The sequence below is a fragment of the Oncorhynchus mykiss genome, chromosome 18, assembly GCF_013265735.2.
Source record: "Oncorhynchus mykiss isolate Arlee chromosome 18, USDA_OmykA_1.1, whole genome shotgun sequence".
In the NCBI taxonomy this organism is placed as follows: Eukaryota; Metazoa; Chordata; class Actinopteri; order Salmoniformes; family Salmonidae; genus Oncorhynchus; species Oncorhynchus mykiss.
In genome coordinates, this window is record NC_048582.1 from 50830377 (window position 1) to 50848402 (window position 18026).

General features: G+C 42.4%; 1 protein-coding gene across 2 annotated transcripts; it reads left to right on the forward strand.

Annotated features, from left to right (window-relative positions):
- Positions 1–368: 368 nt before the first annotated feature.
- LOC110496445 (transmembrane protein 106B) lies at positions 369–17613 on the forward strand. 2 transcript variants are annotated; one of them, XM_021572359.2, is made up of 8 exons: positions 369–493; positions 4292–4474; positions 7864–7927; positions 8084–8243; positions 8540–8680; positions 11665–11714; positions 15224–15277; positions 15412–17613. In XM_021572359.2, the coding sequence occupies exons 2-8, from the start codon at positions 4300–4302 to the stop codon at positions 15569–15571; spliced, it is 804 nt and encodes a 267-aa protein (XP_021428034.2). In that variant the 5' UTR covers positions 369–493; positions 4292–4299; the 3' UTR covers positions 15572–17613. The 2 variants fall into 2 exon arrangements, with proteins under 2 accessions (XP_021428034.2, XP_021428035.2); XM_021572360.2 differs by lacking the exon at positions 369–493 and adding an exon at positions 3093–3148.
- Positions 17614–18026: the final 413 nt, after the last annotated feature.

Below are 18026 nucleotides of genomic sequence, written 5' to 3' on the forward strand. Positions count from 1 at the left end.
GCCTTTATAGCAATGGTTATCAACTGTACTGCAGGGATTGAACGTAAGTCGCAGAAAATTGAGGTCGTGGTGGCAGCTGCAGAGAGGTATATGGGTGTGCAAGACTTGACATCAGAAGAGTTACAGGGTGTGTTAAGTGGTGGTGTCACATCCTTTCAGGCTGTTGGCCTGAAGTAGGACTAAGTAGATATAAATATTGCAGTAGGGTAGTTTTATTTATTATTATATCATTTTTATTAAAAAATGTTTTGTCAGTTGTGGTAGATTGTATTTTATTTATTTTTTCAAACTAAGTATGAGGGAGTTGTACTCCAGTCTAGTAGGTGGCGGTAATGCAACATTTGTTGAATGCCAACTGCCATTTAAACCTCATCTAAGAAAAAGACAGTTACGTCTTCACCCAAAATGCACTGCGCGTGTCAGTTTGTTTGATAGATAAACAAGAACTGCATAAGCTTAAACAATTACAACGAAACACTTAAATCGTATTCTGGTAAGATGGACAATAGTAATTTACCGTTCTGAATAGTATGCAGTTAAATGTGTCATTTAATTCCAGTGCAAATCAAACAGCACTGGCCTGCTGCTGCTAATATCGTTAGCTAACCTGCTAACGTTATCCTGTTGCTGTCGTTTTCGCTATCTAGCTAACGTTAGCCAGCTTGTGTTATGATAGGTTATTTACTAACTAGCTCATTTACAAACCAGCTAGCTAGTTTACAAACCAGTCGACAACCATGGTTCTTGCTAACCGAATGAGGAAACTCAATTGAGCTTAATTGGCTAACGTTATTTAGCAATCACCCAAATCCAGACAGCTGATGTCCTGAAAGGGCTGCAGAATCTGGATCCCTACAAATCAGACAATCTCGACCCTCTCTTCCTAAAATTATCCGCCGCCATTGTCGCAAACCCTATTACTAGTCTGTTCAACGTATCTTTCGTATTGTCTGAGATTCCTAAAGATTGGAAAGCTGCCGCGGAAATGCTTGTGCTTCTAGTTCCGACTATGCAGTAAAATCTAACAAGTAATCTAACCTAACAATTTCACAAGTATAAAGGAATGGATAAGAATATGTTCATAAAAATAAATGAATGAGATGAGTAATGTAGGGAATGTAAACATATATAAAGTGGCATTGTTTAAAGTGGCTAGTGATACATTTACATCCATTTTTTTTCATTATTAAAGTGGCTAGAGATTAGTCAGTATGTTGGCAGCACCCACTCAATGTTAGTGGTGGCTGTTTAACAGTCTGATGGCCTTGAGATAGAAGCTGTTTTTCAGTCTCTCGGTCCCTGCTTTGATGCACCTGTACTGACCTCACCTTCTGGATGATAGCGGGGTGAACAGGCAGTGGCTCGGGTGGTTGTTGTCTTTGATCTTTTTGGCCTTCCTTTGGCATCGGGTGCTGTAGGTGTCCTGGAGGGCAGGTAGTTTGCCCCTGGTGATGCGTTGTGCAGACCTCACTACCCTCTGGAGAGCCTTACAGTTGTGGGCGGAGCAGTTGCCGTACCAGGCGGAGATACAGCCCGACAGGATGCTCTTGATTGTGCATCTGTAAAAGTTTGTTTTTGATGACAAGCCAAATTTCTTCAGCTTCCTGAGGTTGAAGAGGCGCTACTGCGCCTTCTTCACCACGCTGTCTGTGTGGGTGGACCATTTCAGTTTGTCTGTGATGTGTACGCCGAGGAACTTAACTTTCCACCTTCTCCACTACTGTCCCGTCGATGTGGATAGGGGGCTGCTCACTCTGCTGTTTCCTGAGGTCCACTAGCATCTCCTTTGTTTTGTTGACATTGAGTGTGAGGTTATTTTCCTGACACCACACTCCGAGGGCCCTCACCTCCTCCCTGTAGGCCATCTCATCGTTGTTGGTATTCAAGCCTACCACTGTAGTGTCGTCTGCAAACTTGATGATTGAGTTGGAGGCGTGCATGGCCACCGAGTCATGGGTGAACAGGGAGTACAGGAGAGGATTGAGAACACACCCTTGTGGGGCCCCAGTGTTGAGGATCAGCAGGATGGAGATGTTACCTACCCTCACCACCTGGGGGCAGCCCGTCAGGAAGTCCAGGACCCAGTTGCACAGGGCGGGGTCAAGACCCAGGGTCTTAAGCTTAATGACGAGTTTGGAGGGTACTATGGTGTTAAATGCTGAGCTGTAGTCGATGAACAGCATTCGTACATAGGTATTCCTCTTGTACAGATGGGTTAAGGCAGTGTGTGGTGTGATTGCGTCGTCTGTGGACCTATTGGGGCGGTAAGCAAATTGAAGTGGGTAGGGTGTCAGGTAGAGTGGAGGTGATATGGTCCTTGACTAGTCTCTCAAAGCACGTCATGATGATGGAAGTGAGTGCTACGGGGCAATAGTCATTTAGCTCAGTTACCTTCGCTTTCTTGGGAACAGGAACAATGGTGGCCCTCTTGAAACATGTGGGAACAGCAGACTGGGATAAGGATTGATTGAATATGTCCGTAAACGCACCAGCCAGCTGGTCTGCACATGCTCTGAGGACACGGCTGGGGATGCCGTCTGGGCCGGCAGCCTTGCGAGGGTTAACACGTTTCAATGTTTTACTCACATTGGCTGCAGTGAAGGAGAGGCCGCAGGTTTTGGTAGCGGGCCGTGTCAGTGGCACTGTATTGTCCTCAAAGCAAGCAACCAGTAAGAAAATGTAGGGGATGATGGCCCTCACTTATTAAACAAAAAATGTATTAACATTTGTTTGATTTACAGTGCATTGTGAAAGTATTCATCCCTCTTGGTGGTGTTCATGTTTTGTTGCATTACATCCTGCAATTTAAATGGATTTTTATTTGGATTTCATGTAATGGACATACTCAAATTAGTGAAGTGAAATGGAAAAAAAAGTACTTGTTTAAAACAGAAAAGTGGTGCGTGCATATGTATTCACCCCCTTTGCTATGAAGCCCCTAAATAAGATCTGGTGCAACCAATTACCTTCAGAAGTCACATAATTAGTTAAATAAAGTCCACCTGTGTGCAATCTGTCACATCATCTGTCACATGATCTCAGTGTATATATACACCTTTTCTGAAAGGCCCCAGAGTCTGCAACACCACTAAGCAAGGAGCATCACCAAGCAAGCTGCACCATGAAGACCAAGGAGCTCTCCAAACAGGTCAGGGACAAAGTTGTGGAGAAGTACAGATCAGGGTTGGGTTATAAAAAAATATCCAAAACTTTGAACATCCCACAGAGCACCATTTAAATCCATTATTAAAAAATTGAAAGAATATGGCACCACAACAAACCTGCCAAGAGAGGGCCGCCCACCAAAACTCACGGACCAGGCAAGGAGGGCATTAATCAGAGGCGCAACAAAGAGATGTTTGGCAAAAGGCAAGTGGGAGACTCCCCCAAAATATGGAAGAATGTACTCTGGTCAGATGAGACTAAAACTGAGCTGTTTGGGCATCAAGGAAAATGCTGTGTCTGGTGCAAACCCAACACCTCTCATCACCCTGAGAACACCATAACTATCTTTTTCATCGGCAGGGACTGGGAAACTGGTCAGAATTGAAGGAATGATGGATGGTGAAAAATACAGGGAAATGCTTGAGGGAAACCTGGTTCTGTCTTTCAGAGATTTTAGACTGGGACGGAGGTTCACCTTCCAGCAGGACAATGACCCTAAACATACTGCTAAAGCAATACTCGAGTGCTTTAAGGGGAAACATTTAAATGTCTTGGAATGGCCTAGTCAACGCCCAGACCTTAATCCAATTGAGAATCTGTGGTATGACTTAAATATTGCGGAACCCATCCAACTTGAAGGAGCTTGAGCAGTTTTGCCTTGAATGGGCAAAAATCCCAGTGGCTAGATGTGCCAAGCTTGTAGAGACATACCCCAAGAGACTTGCAGCTGTAATTGCTGCAAAAGGTGGCTCTACAAAGTATTGACTTTGGGGGGGTGAATAGTTATGCACGCTCAAGTTTTTTTTTTTCTTATTTCTTGTTTGTTTTCGCAAAAAATATTTAGCATCTTTAAAGTGGTAGGCATGCTATGTAAATCAAATGATACAAACCCCCACAAAAATCAATTTTAATTCCAGGTTGTAAGGCAACAAAATAGGAAAAATGCCAGGGGTTGAATACTTCTGCAAGCTGCTGTAGTTCTCCCATCAAGGTACTCATGAAGAAAACAGAAGGCTAAATGTCATTATTTAAACTGCCTTGATTGTCTTAACATTCCAATGTAAATATATATTTTTTAAAACATGTCAAACGCCAACCAGTAACCTTTGACCCCCTCCTCCTCCAGGTGTGACCATGGGGAAGGCCTTCTCCCTCCTGTCCATGCAGGCATGCTACGATGACTCCCTGACCACCACAGAGGACGATGATGGGAAGAGAGAGGACGTGTCCCAGTTCCCCTACGTAGAGTTCACAGGCCGGGACAGCGTCACATGTCCCAGCTGCCAGGGTACAGGCAGGATACCTAGAGGTAAACAGGAGGAGTAGAGTACTACTAGCCTGGTCTCAGATAACTTAGATAAGCTGCTATACCATTTGAATGAATATGACTCGGTAAGAGTTTTGCTCAGCTCAGGATCATAGTCAGACGGCAGTTCAAGTGCTGATGTATATGGAAAACCACGTTGGTGCTATCTTGTGGATAATGAATAGTGTGACTCCGACTCACTCTGTGGGCTTGAGGGAATGAGACCAATGACTGAATTTGGCATATGAAGGACACATGCTTTGCCCGTAGACTCACTATAATCAAAGCTGTGTTTGTAGTTTATGATTTTATCCCCAGAGTCGTCTGAATTTCCCCTATGGGAAAATAATGTACAATAATGATTAGTGATGTGAATCTCTCCTTTCAAGCCTGATTCGATACCCATCTATCCATTTGATTATTCCACAATTTAATGAAACAAATCTTATGAAGAATAAACTATATCTAAGAGTTTTTCCGCCAGGCGGCGGCATAGGTGTCAATAGCGTTGAAGAAGTAGTTCTGAGGGCCAGCACCAATCCACAACTAGGAACACCACATGATTGAACACGTACTAATGCACGCACAGATTTCTGACACACCATGAACACAAACATGCAAGCACAGGCAGTCAAATAATAACCCCTATTTTTCATGGGAAAAACACTGCAGCTGTGCAGTCACTCCTTCATGGCTCTGACAAATAACCTGACTATTTTCCTTGATTTTTTCCCTAGGCCACACAGTAGTCTTAGTTTTGGCACACAAAACCGAAAAGTATTTGAATTGTGGAACTAGATGTTCATACACTTGTTTGAGGATGTTACATCATGTCATCACACCCACCAGTGGTGAGAGCCTGCTCTAGTTGTTTTTCCCATCCTCTGTGCCCAAGTTGGTTTTAGGTGGCGCTACTTCACAGTTGGGCAACTGTTGCTTCCCTGAAGCACATGTATTTGGAACCAGGATAGCACTGTGAGAGCTTTTGCTGAGAAAGTGACTTCCTGCTATTGTTTGAGCCTCCTAACATAATTATAAAGTTTTTAAATATATATTTGCCTTTTTCATCCTATTTTTCCGAATATCTGTGGAATTATCATCCAAAATCGGTAAAATACCATATTGGCCAATGAAATCGGTGAAATTATTTAGGCTCTAGCTATGACACAGCCAGTTAATATAGCACAGTTTTGAATGACAGATTATTTAAACTCTTTATAGTGTTTTATTTATGTTTTAGAGGCGATAAGTTGGACAGATCGGGTGGAAAAATCAGTTTTCCCACACAACATCTCTCCTTCTCACTATCACGCATTAGTTTAGCTTCCCCACCTGCCATTTATACAAAGACCCGACGGAGCTCATTGCCTTGTTGAATTATGCAGAAATGGGCAGCGTGGAGCTCATGTCATTGATTTTGTTGGAAAGGGGAGAAATTGTGCTTTACAATGGTATTGACATTACAGTTGATCTGGAAGTATTATGTTTTTTGGGTGCTAAAATAAGGTCAATTGTACGAAAAGTGAGTGACTTTACATTAGTATGTATGTCGTGAAGTCTATAGCAGTGACGCCATAACAGTGTAACTCCGGTAGGGCAACATCTGAAAAATAGCGCACTTGGTAGTGTAGCGGTGCTCGACCAGTGGGCGAAAGCCAACATCGCCCACGACAGAGTACGGTTGATTATCAAGGGAAATTGATTCCATTATCTTGGCTTTAATGGATTTCGTCTTTTGAGTTGTCTCGCTGAAATTTTCTTACTCTTTCATATGGCTGCTCGACCAATATATCGTGCATCCCTAAAAAAACATGTAAAATAGAAAATAGTTTCTTCAAAGTAGCCACCCGTTGCCTTGTTGACAGCTTTACACCCTCTTGCAATTCTCTCAACCAGCTTCATGAGGAATGCTTTTCTGACAGTCTTGAAGGAGTTCCCACATATGCTGAGCACTTGTTGGCTGCTTTTCCATCATTCTGCGGTCCAACTCATCCCAAACCAGCTCAGTTGGGTTGAGGTCGGGTGATTGTGGAGACCAAAGGACACATTTCATCAGACCAAAGGACATTTCCACCGGTCTAATGTCCATTGCTCATGTTTCTTGGCCCAAGCAAGTCTTTTATTCTAATTGGTGTCCTTTAGTAGTGGTTTCTTTGCGGCAATTCGACAGCCTCATCGGAACAGTTGATGTTGAGATGTATCCGTTACTTGAACTCTGAAGCATTTATTTGGGCTTCGATTTCTGAGGCTGGTAACTCTAATGAACTTATCCTCTGCAGCAGAGGTAACTCAGGGTCTTCCTTTCCTGTGGTGGTCCACATGAGAGCCAGTTTCAATAGTGCTTGATGGTTTTTGCAACTGTACTTTCAAAGTTCTTGAAATTTTCCGCATTGACTGACCTTCATGTCTTAAAGTAATGATGGACTGTCATTTCTCTTTGCTTATTTGAGCTGTTTTGGACAAAATATTGACTTATTGACTCCTATTTGGTAAAAGACCATCTGCTGAATACCACCCCTACCTTGTCACACAACGCATTAAGAAGGAAATAAATTACACAATTTAAATTAAGAAGGTACCTCATGCAGCTGGTTGAGAGAATGCCAAGAGTGTGCAAAGCTGTTATCAAGGCAAAGTGTGGCTACTTTGAAGAATCTGAACTATAAATATATTTTGATTTGGAGAACAATTTTTTCGGTTACTACATGATTCCATATTTGTTATTTCATAGTTTTGTTGTCTTCATTATTATTCTACAATGTAGAAAATAGTGAAAATATAAACCCTTGAATGAGTAGGGTTGTCAACCTTTGACTGGTACAGTATATCTTATGGTGAACCTGGCAATTGAAAAGCACTAATTAGCATTAAGCTGTTCATTCAGCAAGATGTGAGTCGTGTTCACTCCGGTAGCCTTCACTCTGCCGGTAAAACACCATACAGCGCATTTGTTAACAATTACCCAAATGACATTTGTCACCTAAATAATAAAGCTTATGATTTGACATTGCGAAAGCCATTTTACAATTGTTTAAGTGCTGAAGGTGCTACGCAGATACACAAATATTAGATCAGGGATAGGCTCTCGTTGCCTTGAGTTGCGGATCTCTGTGTGCACAGTTATCTGACTTGGAGATCAATGATAGGCTGCTAATTTCAGTCACAAGATTTAGAGCTATTTTTGGATGGGGGGACATACAATTATGAATAAAAAAACAAACATTTGTGAACCGGATTTGGATCGGTTTGGGCTCCCGCGAATCGATGCACTCATATCTTAAACAGTTGAACCAGGGACTGATGCCTGTTGGTCAATCGTTACATTCCTAGTATTGCTGTAATGTTGTAGTTATGTCAGATGATTAGTTTAAATATTTTCTTGCATTACACAGGCCAAGAGAACCAGCTGGTGGCATTGATTCCATACAGTGACCAGAGACTCAGGCCTAGGAGAACGTAAGTGGAATGTTGTTGTTGGGTTGGTAGTTATAGGCTAAACGTCACAATAATGTTTTCCCATGTGACTGCAACTTTGCAAATAACTATTCCTTTCTTGCAATATTCTTTGTATCCTGCTACTTCTGACCCTGCCTTTGGCTCTCTCTTTCACAGAAAGCTGTATGTGATGGCCTCAGTGGCTGTGTGTCTGCTGCTGTCCAGCCTGGCTGTCTTCTTCCTATTCCCTCGTACCATAGACGTCTCTTACGGGGGCGTCAAGTCTGTCTTCGTCACCTACGATGAGGATAAGAGGATTGTCTATCTCAATGTGACGGTGAGCCTCTCCTATGTTCTAACCACACCATGATGATTTGGATCAAGTAGAACAGTAGGAGTAAGTAGGAGTCTTTGCTCCAAAGGTTGCCCGTGTTCGGGCAGATGAGTTGGGTCACAAATATAGTGGGATTCTAGGTATCCTGCCATCCCCGGTGATTGAGCCCTTGAGCAAGGCACTTAACTCCTAAACTGCACCAGGGTTGCCGCACTGGCTAACTCTGGTTTCCTGTGTGTTTGTGTGAAAAGATGAATTTCTGTGATCATAAAATGACAAAATATTCTTCTTCATTCCAGAACACTCTGAATATCACCAATAACAACTACTACAGTGTAGAGGTGTCTAACATCACAGCCCAGGTCCAGTTCTACAACATAGTGATCGGGAAGTCCTGCATCAATAACAGCACCGCTATCAGTCCTCTGGGCTTGCAGCAGGTACACAACTCTAATAACACGGTAACAACTCTGCAATAACCATGGGGGGGGGGGGGGGGGGGGGGGGGGGTACAGCGTCCAGGCAAAATATATAGCTGAGGTACATGAGCCTATCACAATAATTGTAACAAAATGTCAAGACAATTGTAGACTATTACACCACTTTGTATCATTACTGCATGTCAGCGGCATGAAAACAGGTGACATAGCCTATGCCGCGAAATGTGATGTGGTTTGTCGAGAACACTGACATTTTGCCACGGCAGAGATCTGTGGCCATCACCGAGGCACGCGCAGGCAGCAGTGGACACATACATTTTGGCCTAAATGTCATTACACTGTAACAGATGACTCTTTCCATTCACCACTGTTTGGAGGCTGGTAGTATGTTGCCAGTGGATGAATGTGGGTGGGTAGCTAGTATATGAGCCCTTTGAAGTGACTGTTTGGAGGCTGGTAGTATGTTGCCAGTGGATGAATGTGGGTGGGTAGCTAGTATATGAGCCCTTTGAAGTGATTGTTTGGAGGCTGGTAGTATGTTACCAGTGGATGAATGTGGGTGGGTAGCTAGTATATGAGCCCTTTGAAGTGACTGTTTGGAGGCTGGTAGTATGTTGCCAGTGGATGAATGTGGGTGGGTAGCTAGTATATGAGCCCTTTGAAGTGATTGTGTGGAGGCTGGTAGTATGTTGCCAGTGGATGAATGTGGGTGGGTAGCTAGTATAGGAGCCCTTTGAAGTAACTGTTTGGAGGCTGGTAGTATGTTGCCAGTGGATGAATGTGGGTGGGTAGCTAGTATAGGAGCCCTTTGAAGTGATTGTGTGGAGGCTGGTAGTATGTTGCCAGTGGATGAATGTGGGTGGGTAGCTAGTATATGAGCCCTTTGAAGTGATTGTTTGGAGGCTGGTAGTATGTTACCAGTGGATGAATGTGGGTGGGTAGCTAGTATATGAGCCCTTTGAAGTGACTGTTTGGAGGCTGGTAGTATGTTGCCAGTGGATGAATGTGGGTGGGTAGCTAGTATATGAGCCCTTTGAAGTGATTGTGTGGAGGCTGGTAGTATGTTGCCAGTGGATGAATGTGGGTGGGTAGCTAGTATATGAGCCCTTTGAAGTGATTGTTTGGAGGCTGGTAGTATGTTGCCAGTGGATGAATGTGGGTGGGTAGCTAGTATAGGAGCCCTTTGAAGTGATTGTTTGGAGGCTGGTAGTATGTTGCCAGTGGATGAATGTGGGTGGGTAGCTAGTATAGGAGCCCTTTGAAGTGATTGTTTGGAGGCTGGTAGTATGTTGCCAGTGGATGAATGTGGGTGGGTAGCTAGTATATGAGCCCTTTGAAGTGACTGTTTGGTGGCTGGTAGTATGTTGCCAGTGGATGAATGTGGGTGGGTAGCTAGTATAGGAGCCCTTTGAAGTGATTGTTTGGAGGCTGGTAGTATGTTGCCAGTGGATGAATGTGGGTGGGTAGCTAGTATATGAGCCCTTTGAAGTGATTGTTTGGAGGCTGGTAGTATGTTGCCAGTGGATGAATGTGGGTGGGTAGCTAGTATATGAGCCCTTTGAAGTGATTGTTTGGAGGCTGGTAGTATGTTGCCAGTGGATGAATGTGGGTGGGTAGCTAGTATAGGAGCCCTTTGAAGTGATTGTTTGGAGGCTGGTAGTATGTTGCCAGTGGATGAATGTGGGTGGGTAGCTAGTATATGAGCCCTTTGAAGTGACTGTTTGGTGGCTGGTAGTATGTTGCCAGTGGATGAATGTGGGTGGGTAGCTAGTATAGGAGCCCTTTGAAGTGATTGTTTGGAGGCTGGTAGTATGTTGCCAGTGGATGAATGTGGGTGGGTAGCTAGTATATGAGCCCTTTGAAGTGATTGTTTGGAGGCTGGTAGTATGTTGCCAGTGGATGAATGTGGGTGGGTAGCTAGTATATGAGCCCTTTGAAGTGATTGTGTGGAGGCTGGTAGTATGTTGCCAGTGGATGAATGTGGGTGGGTAGCTAGTATATGAGCCCTTTGAAGTGATTGTTTGGAGGCTGGTAGTATGTTGCCAGTGGATGAATGTGGGTGGGTAGCTAGTATATGAGCCCTTTGAAGTGATTGTGTGGAGGCTGGTAGTATGTTGCCAGTGGATGAATGTGGGTGGGTAGCTAGTATATGAGCCCTTTGAAGTGATTGTTTGGAGGCTGGTAGTATGTTGCCAGTGGATGAATGTGGGTGGGTAGCTAGTATAGGAGCCCTTTGAAGTGACTGTTTGGAGGCTGGTAGTATGTTGCCAGTGGATGAATGTGGGTGGGTAGCTAGTATATGAGCCCTTTGAAGTGATTGTTTGGAGGCTGGTAGTATGTTGCCAGTGGATGAATGTGGGTGGGTAGCTAGTATATGAGCCCTTTGAAGTGATTGTTTGGAGGCTGGTAGTATGTTGCCATTGGATGAATGTGGGTGGGTAGCTAGTATATGAGCCCTTTGAAGTGATTGTTTGGTGGCTGGTAGTATGTTGCCAGTGGATGAATGTGGGTGGGTAGCTAGTATATGAGCCCTTTGAAGTGATTGTTTGACAAGCGGATGAAAACATGACTGGTTGTATTTATGCTATAGCTTATAGGTAATACGTTTTCCAAGTTAAATGACATCTTTACGACGAGGCACACAGAGATCCTAATAACGTTTCTATATGTAATTCTATGATTAGGCCCTTACAATTCTACTTTCACCACTGGTAATAACACTAACTGCACTGTAGTAGTGTGGTTATTACACAACCATCATTATTGGACATGCAGCAGAAACTCCAGTTTCACTAAATTCAAGATCCAACAACCCCTAGCTGGGTTTTTTTGTACTAGATTCAGACACCTCTTCCCTGTCCTGCATCCCTTGTCACAATGAGTATTTCAGGTCAATTTCCTATTTTTGGTTCTTAGAGCACTCTTTCTCTAAGCACTCTTTCTCACCTTTTTGATCATAACCCTGTGTGTTGTGTTGTTCCCAGGTTGACTACATGGTTCCCGCCATTATAGCAGACGAGATAAGCTACATGTAGTAAGTACAGCACGTCACAGTGCTAGTATTATGAGAACACTGGGAGCCTAATGGTCGAGATGTTGTTTAAAATAAATCCTATGGGAGTACAGATTGCAGTGTGGAGTCCTCTTTCAGTTCTTGCTTAACCTCGTCCCCAGGCTCATATGTTACCGCATATAGAGCCTGGAAACCACGGGACACTAAAGTGTGACTTGAAAGGGGCACATGCTAAAGGCATGAGAGGGACAGAGAGCCTGTCACAGCTGGATTAAATCTGCAGTAAATAGCCATGTTGGATCACACCGACCCATATGACATTTTGGAAGCCCAATTGATTCTGATCTTCGGCATATAACGTTTATGTGAAGACGTATTTTTAGATCAAGGGTATTCAACCAGGGGTCCATGAAACATTTTTATTATTTTTGTATGCATGTATCGCTAGCAACCAATTTTAATTTATTATTACATACCTACAATAGAAAAGAGCATAATATCTTATGTCAACTTTATTTCGTAAACTTCATATATTGAGCCAGTTACACTCAATGGAATATCTGACATACAGTTGAAGTCGGAAGTTTACATACACTTAGGTTGGAGTCATTAAAACTCGTTTTTCAACCACTCCACACATTTCTTGTTAACAAACTATAGTCCTGGCAAGTCGGTTAGGACATCTACTTTGTGCATGACAAGTAATTTTTCTAACAATTGTTTACAGACAGATTATTTGACTTATATATTTGTGATACAGTGAATTATTTGTACATACACTAAGTTGACTGTGCCTTTAAACAGCTTGGACATTTCCAGAAAATGATGTCATGGCTTTAGAAGCTTCTGATAGGCAAAAAAAATCAAAAATCACGTTTATTTAACCAGGTAGGCTAGTTGAGAATAAGTTCTCATTTACAACTGCGACCTGGCCAAGATAAAGCAAAGCAGTGCGACACAAACAACAACACAGAGTTACACATGGAATAAACAAACAGAGTCAATTATACAAGAAAATGTCCATATACAGTGTGTGTAAATAGGCCATAGTGGCGAAATAATTACAATATAGCAATTAGACACTGGAGGGATAGATGTGCAAGTAGAGATACAGGGGTGCAAATACAGTATAGGGGATGAGATAGTTGGATGGGCTTTTACAGATGGGCTATGTGCAGTGATCTGTGAGCTGCTCTGACAGCTGGTGCTTAAAGTTAGTGAGGGAGGTATGAGTCTCCAGCTTCAGTGATTTTTGCATTTAGTTCCAGTCATTGGCAGCTGAGAACTGTAAGGAAAGGCGGCCAAAGGAGAAATTGGCTTTGGTGGTGACCAATGAGATATACCTCCTGGAGCGTGTGCTACGGGTGGGTGCTGCTATGGTGACCAGTGAGCTGAGATAAGGCGGGGCTTTACCTAGCAAAGACTTATAGATGACCTGACCAGGTGGGTTTGATGACGAATATGAAGCTAGGGCCAGCCAACAAGAGCATACAAGTTGCAGTGGTGGGTAGTATATGGGACTTTGGTGACAAATCGGATGGCACTGTGATGGACTGCATACAATTTGCTGAATAAAGTGTTGGAGGCTATTTTGTAAATTACATCGCCGAAGTCGAGGATCGGTAGGATAGTCAGTTTTACTAGGGTATGTTTAGCAGCATGAGTGAAGGATGCTTTGTTGTGAAATAGGAAGCCTATTCTAGATTTCATTTTGGACATCATTTGAGTCAATTGGAGGTGTACCTGTGGATGTGTTTCAAGGTCTACCTTCAAACCCAGTGTCTCTTTGCTTGACATCATTGGAAAATCAAAAGATATCAGCCAAGACCTCAGAAAAAAATTGTAGACCTCCACAAGTCTGGTTCATTCTCGGGAGCAATTTCCAAACACCTGAAGGTACCACGTTCATCTGTACAAACAATAGTACGCAAGTACAAACACCATGGAACCACGCAGGCGTCATACTGCTCAGGAAGGAGATGCGTTCTGTCTCCTAGAGATGAAGGTACTTTGGTGCGACAAGTGCAAATCAATCCCAGAACAACAGCAAAGGACCTCGTGAAGATGCTGGAGGAAACAGATAAAGTATCTATATCCACAGTAAAATTAGTTCTATATCGACATAACCTGAAAGGCCGCTCAGCAAGGAAGAAGCCACTGCTCCAAAACCGTCATTAAAAAGCCAGACTACGGTTTGCAACTGCACATGTGGACAAAGATCTTTTTAAATTTTTTATTTAGAAATATCTTCTGGTCTGATGAAAAAAAAAATAGAACTGTTTGGCCGTAATGACCATTGTTGTGTTTGGAGGGAAAAGGGAGAGGTTTGCAAGCCGACGAGCACCATCTCAATCGTGAAGCACTGGGGTGGCAGTATCCTTTTGTGGGGGTGCTTTGCTGCAGGAGGGACTGGTGCACTTCACAAAATAGATAGCATCATGAGGAGGAAAATTATGTGGATATATTGAAGCAACATCTCAAGATATCAGTCAGGAAGTTAAAGCTTGGTCGCAAATGGGTCTTCTAAATGGACAAGTACCCCAAGCATAATTCCAAAGTTGTGGCTTAAGGACAACAAACTCAAGGTATTGGAGTAGCCATCACAAAGCCCTGACCTCAATGCTATAGAAAATGTGTGGGCAGAACTGAAAAAGTGCATGCGAGCAAGGAGGCCTACAAGTCAGTAACACCAGCTCTGTCAGGAGGAATGGGCCAAAATTCACCCAAAACCTTTGACCCAAGTTAAACAGTTTATAGACAACGCCACCAAATACTAATTGAGTGTATGTAAACTTCTGACCCACTGGAAATATGATGAAAGGTGAAAGAAATAATTCTCTCTCCTATTATTCTGACATTTCACATTCTTAAAACAATGTGGTTATCTAAACTGACCTAAAACAGGGAATTTTTACTAGGAATAAATGTCAGGAATTGTGAAACTGAGTTTAAATGTATTTGGCTAAGGTGTATGTAAACTTCCGACTTCAACTGTAGGCTTTAAAAAAGCACCTGTGAAAAGTGCTGCCGGTAAGCTTTCTTGACTTGGACATACATTTTTGCAACACATGGCTCACCTTTTATTTTAAACAGCTGCTCTTAGAGAACATGTGTTTGCAGTTTCTTTTCTACCTAATAGACAGAGTTTATACTTCCATTTTATAATGTGGGCAAGTCAAAATCCATTTTTGGGGTGACCAGTTTTCCTTGGAGGGGGTCCCTGGGCAAGAAAAGGTTGAAGACCCCTGTCTTAAATTCATACTTTCTGATTTCCCAAACTTCATTTCTTGTTTAGCCTTTCACTTGCGCTGCTTCTGCTTTGAAATCCACAACGTATAGGGGTGGTTCAAGGGGTATGCTGATGGACTGAAAGGTCAACAATAGGCTCCTTTCAAGTCCCTTTCTGAAACTCTGTGAAAGCAGACTGTTTGACAGAGAAAGAGCCAGCTGGTGGACAAGATGTTTTTTTTTGTTTTCTTATCACGTGAAACCGCCAATCTGACTGAAGCTTCTGTTCTTCTTTTTCCCAGTGATTACTGCACCCTACAGACCGTAAAGGTGCACAACATTGTGCTTATGATGCAGTAAGTACTCTGTCTGCACATCTCTTTAAATATTCATACAGGACCACAGAAGCCTGGTTCCCATTCTCCCATGTAATACCTGTTAATGTTCTTGTAATACTTGTCAATAATATATTGAATAATCCTGTTTCCAGGGTGACGGTGACCACAGCGTACTTTGGCCACATGGAGCAGGTTATTCAGGAGATGTACCAGTATGTAGACTGTGGAGGTAATACCACCACTGTGAGGGGGGAGCAGCACAAGGTATCTAATGCCCCAATACCCCCATACTTGCCCCCCTACCTGACCTGAGCCCGGTCCTGGTGAGGGTCCTTGGATGCTAGTCTTAGATCAGGGATCTAGGAAACCTGCCAAATCTGGAGAGGAGCTGTGTGTGTGTAGGCTATTGTTCCAGCCCTTCTCTAACACAGCTGATCAGCAGGATATAGAATGTTAGAGCAGGGATAAATGTGTCCACCCAGTAGCTCTCCAGGAGGGGGGTTAGCCACCCCAGCCGAAGATGGTACACTGTGTTTCTCCTTCCTCTTCACCATCCATCTACTGATGAAGACCCCACTGTCATGCATTTCTGTGTTAGCTTACCATTTTGTTGGGAGTATATGCCAAATGTGCAGTTGAGGGGAAAAATACTTGTTTTAAATGTATTAACACTACCACAATGTTTCAGTACCAAACCATTATGCACTTTATTAATGCAGTTCAAATTCAACCTGTCACTGTGACAATGTAATATTTCACGATGCCACTCCCGACTCCTCCAAACCACTTTGAACTGTAAATGTATATGAAGTAATAACACTTTCCTGTCTATGGATGAGGATAACCTCTGAAAGAGTTCTCTCAGTAATCTGATCTCAAATCATTATGATAGTCAGAGAAGTTGAGCCAACAGATCTGGGACCAGTCTTCTATTCTCAAAGTTAGACCTGTTTTAACACAATAGTGTGTGTTCTCAAGACATTAATCTAGTCCATTTAAATCTGCTGGTAAATCACAGTCCCCTATATAGCACTACTAGGGCTCTGTCCAAAGGAAGTGCGCTATATAGGGCCCTCAAACTCAACTCTGGACCTCGAAGCCAGTTCCATTGTGGGTTTTCATTGTTCCCCTCTAGTCATGGACTGATTTAGACCTGGGACAACAGGTGGGGTGCAATTATCAGGTAGAACAGAGAACCAGCAGACTCTGGACCTCGTCGGGTTAGAGTTGAATTCCCCTGATATAGGAAATAAGGTGCCATTTGAGATGAAGCCAGAATGTGGTGTTTCCAGAATTTCTCAGCTTATAATGACCAGCTTCTCCTTTTAGAGGGCTCTGTACAATCTGAATTTGGAACAGTTTACTGCGATCCGTTGTGTGTGTGATCCGTTAACGTGAATTGAAAGGCTTATATCCCTGAAATTGAGTACATTTTAAGATATTAAGTTCCTTCCACCACTCTGTTCCCAATTGGTAAAATATTGATTGATTGATAGTGATTCCTTATCAGTAATTTACTCCTCTCAGTTTGTGCCCACGAGGGAGTTGCGTAATGTTTTGCGATCCATACCTACTGCTGATTTGTAATTGACCAACTGAATTTTTACATTCCATCGGATCCATTTTCATGATATACATAGAGGATTTATTAATAACCTGCAAGGAACTGCGTTTTGATAATTTACTTCCCTGCCTATGAAACTCAGTTGAGTTTGTAGAACTACCTGGATTTAATGAAAACCTGTTTTAATACAACTTTTGTAATATGATTCCTACCTACGTTGTAGAGAACCTTTTTTGAAATATGAACTCAAATGAATATAAACTACCCTCTTTCATAGATATAAATATACCTTGAATTATACAACTGTAATAGAAACAACCCTCTGTCATAGAAAAATATGCCTTGAATTTCTTAATGAACAATCAAACTGTGTAGTTTGCCGTTGATGTAATTAGCAGTTTCCTAGGTTATCGTAGAGCACATTTAATTAATTTTTTGTTCCTAATCATACACCTTAATCGTGTATGGAAGAGTGGTTCAGCTTGTGATGGAATGTTTGGATCGAGTGAAGACTTTAAATACTATTGGTACATCAAGAAGAAGTGGTTTTGATGATCTGATGAGGTTCTTTCTGAATGTCTACTTCTGTGGGGTAGATACATTATTCTGATTGACAACTATTTGACAAGATGTAAATACAAGCTGTTTTTAAAGAGTATAAATGTAGTTTTTATTTGTTATTTGCTTTTCATCATATATAAAATAGTTTGTCCTACATAGGTATGTTGTCATGCTTTCAGGAAGAAATTAATATAATAGCATGAATAAAGTTGTCACCACATTTGTCTTATCTTGTATTTTCTTCAGTCTTTGTTCATACCTTTTTTTTATATTTCCAAACCACAGAGGAACTGGTGAGAAATTGAACACCTACATCCTTTAGCACATGAATCAGTGTGACATCACAATTCACTCACAATGAGTTCATGAACCAGAATTGGAATCATACTGGTAATTCTAATTCGATGGATGTTAGCCAAACGGTTGTCTCCTGAGCAAAACTGAACTCGCACAGTGTTGCCATGGGGACAGTGGACAGCCGGTGGGAACAGTTTTTACATCATAAACCCCATATTTGACAAACACCTGTGCATAAATAGCCCCTTCTGGTGGCATTTGGCACATTATTTAATTTCCTTAGGTGGCTGAAGGTATGTTGGCATCCATGCACTTTCAGGCCATTTTGGAAGGTGATCTTTCTTT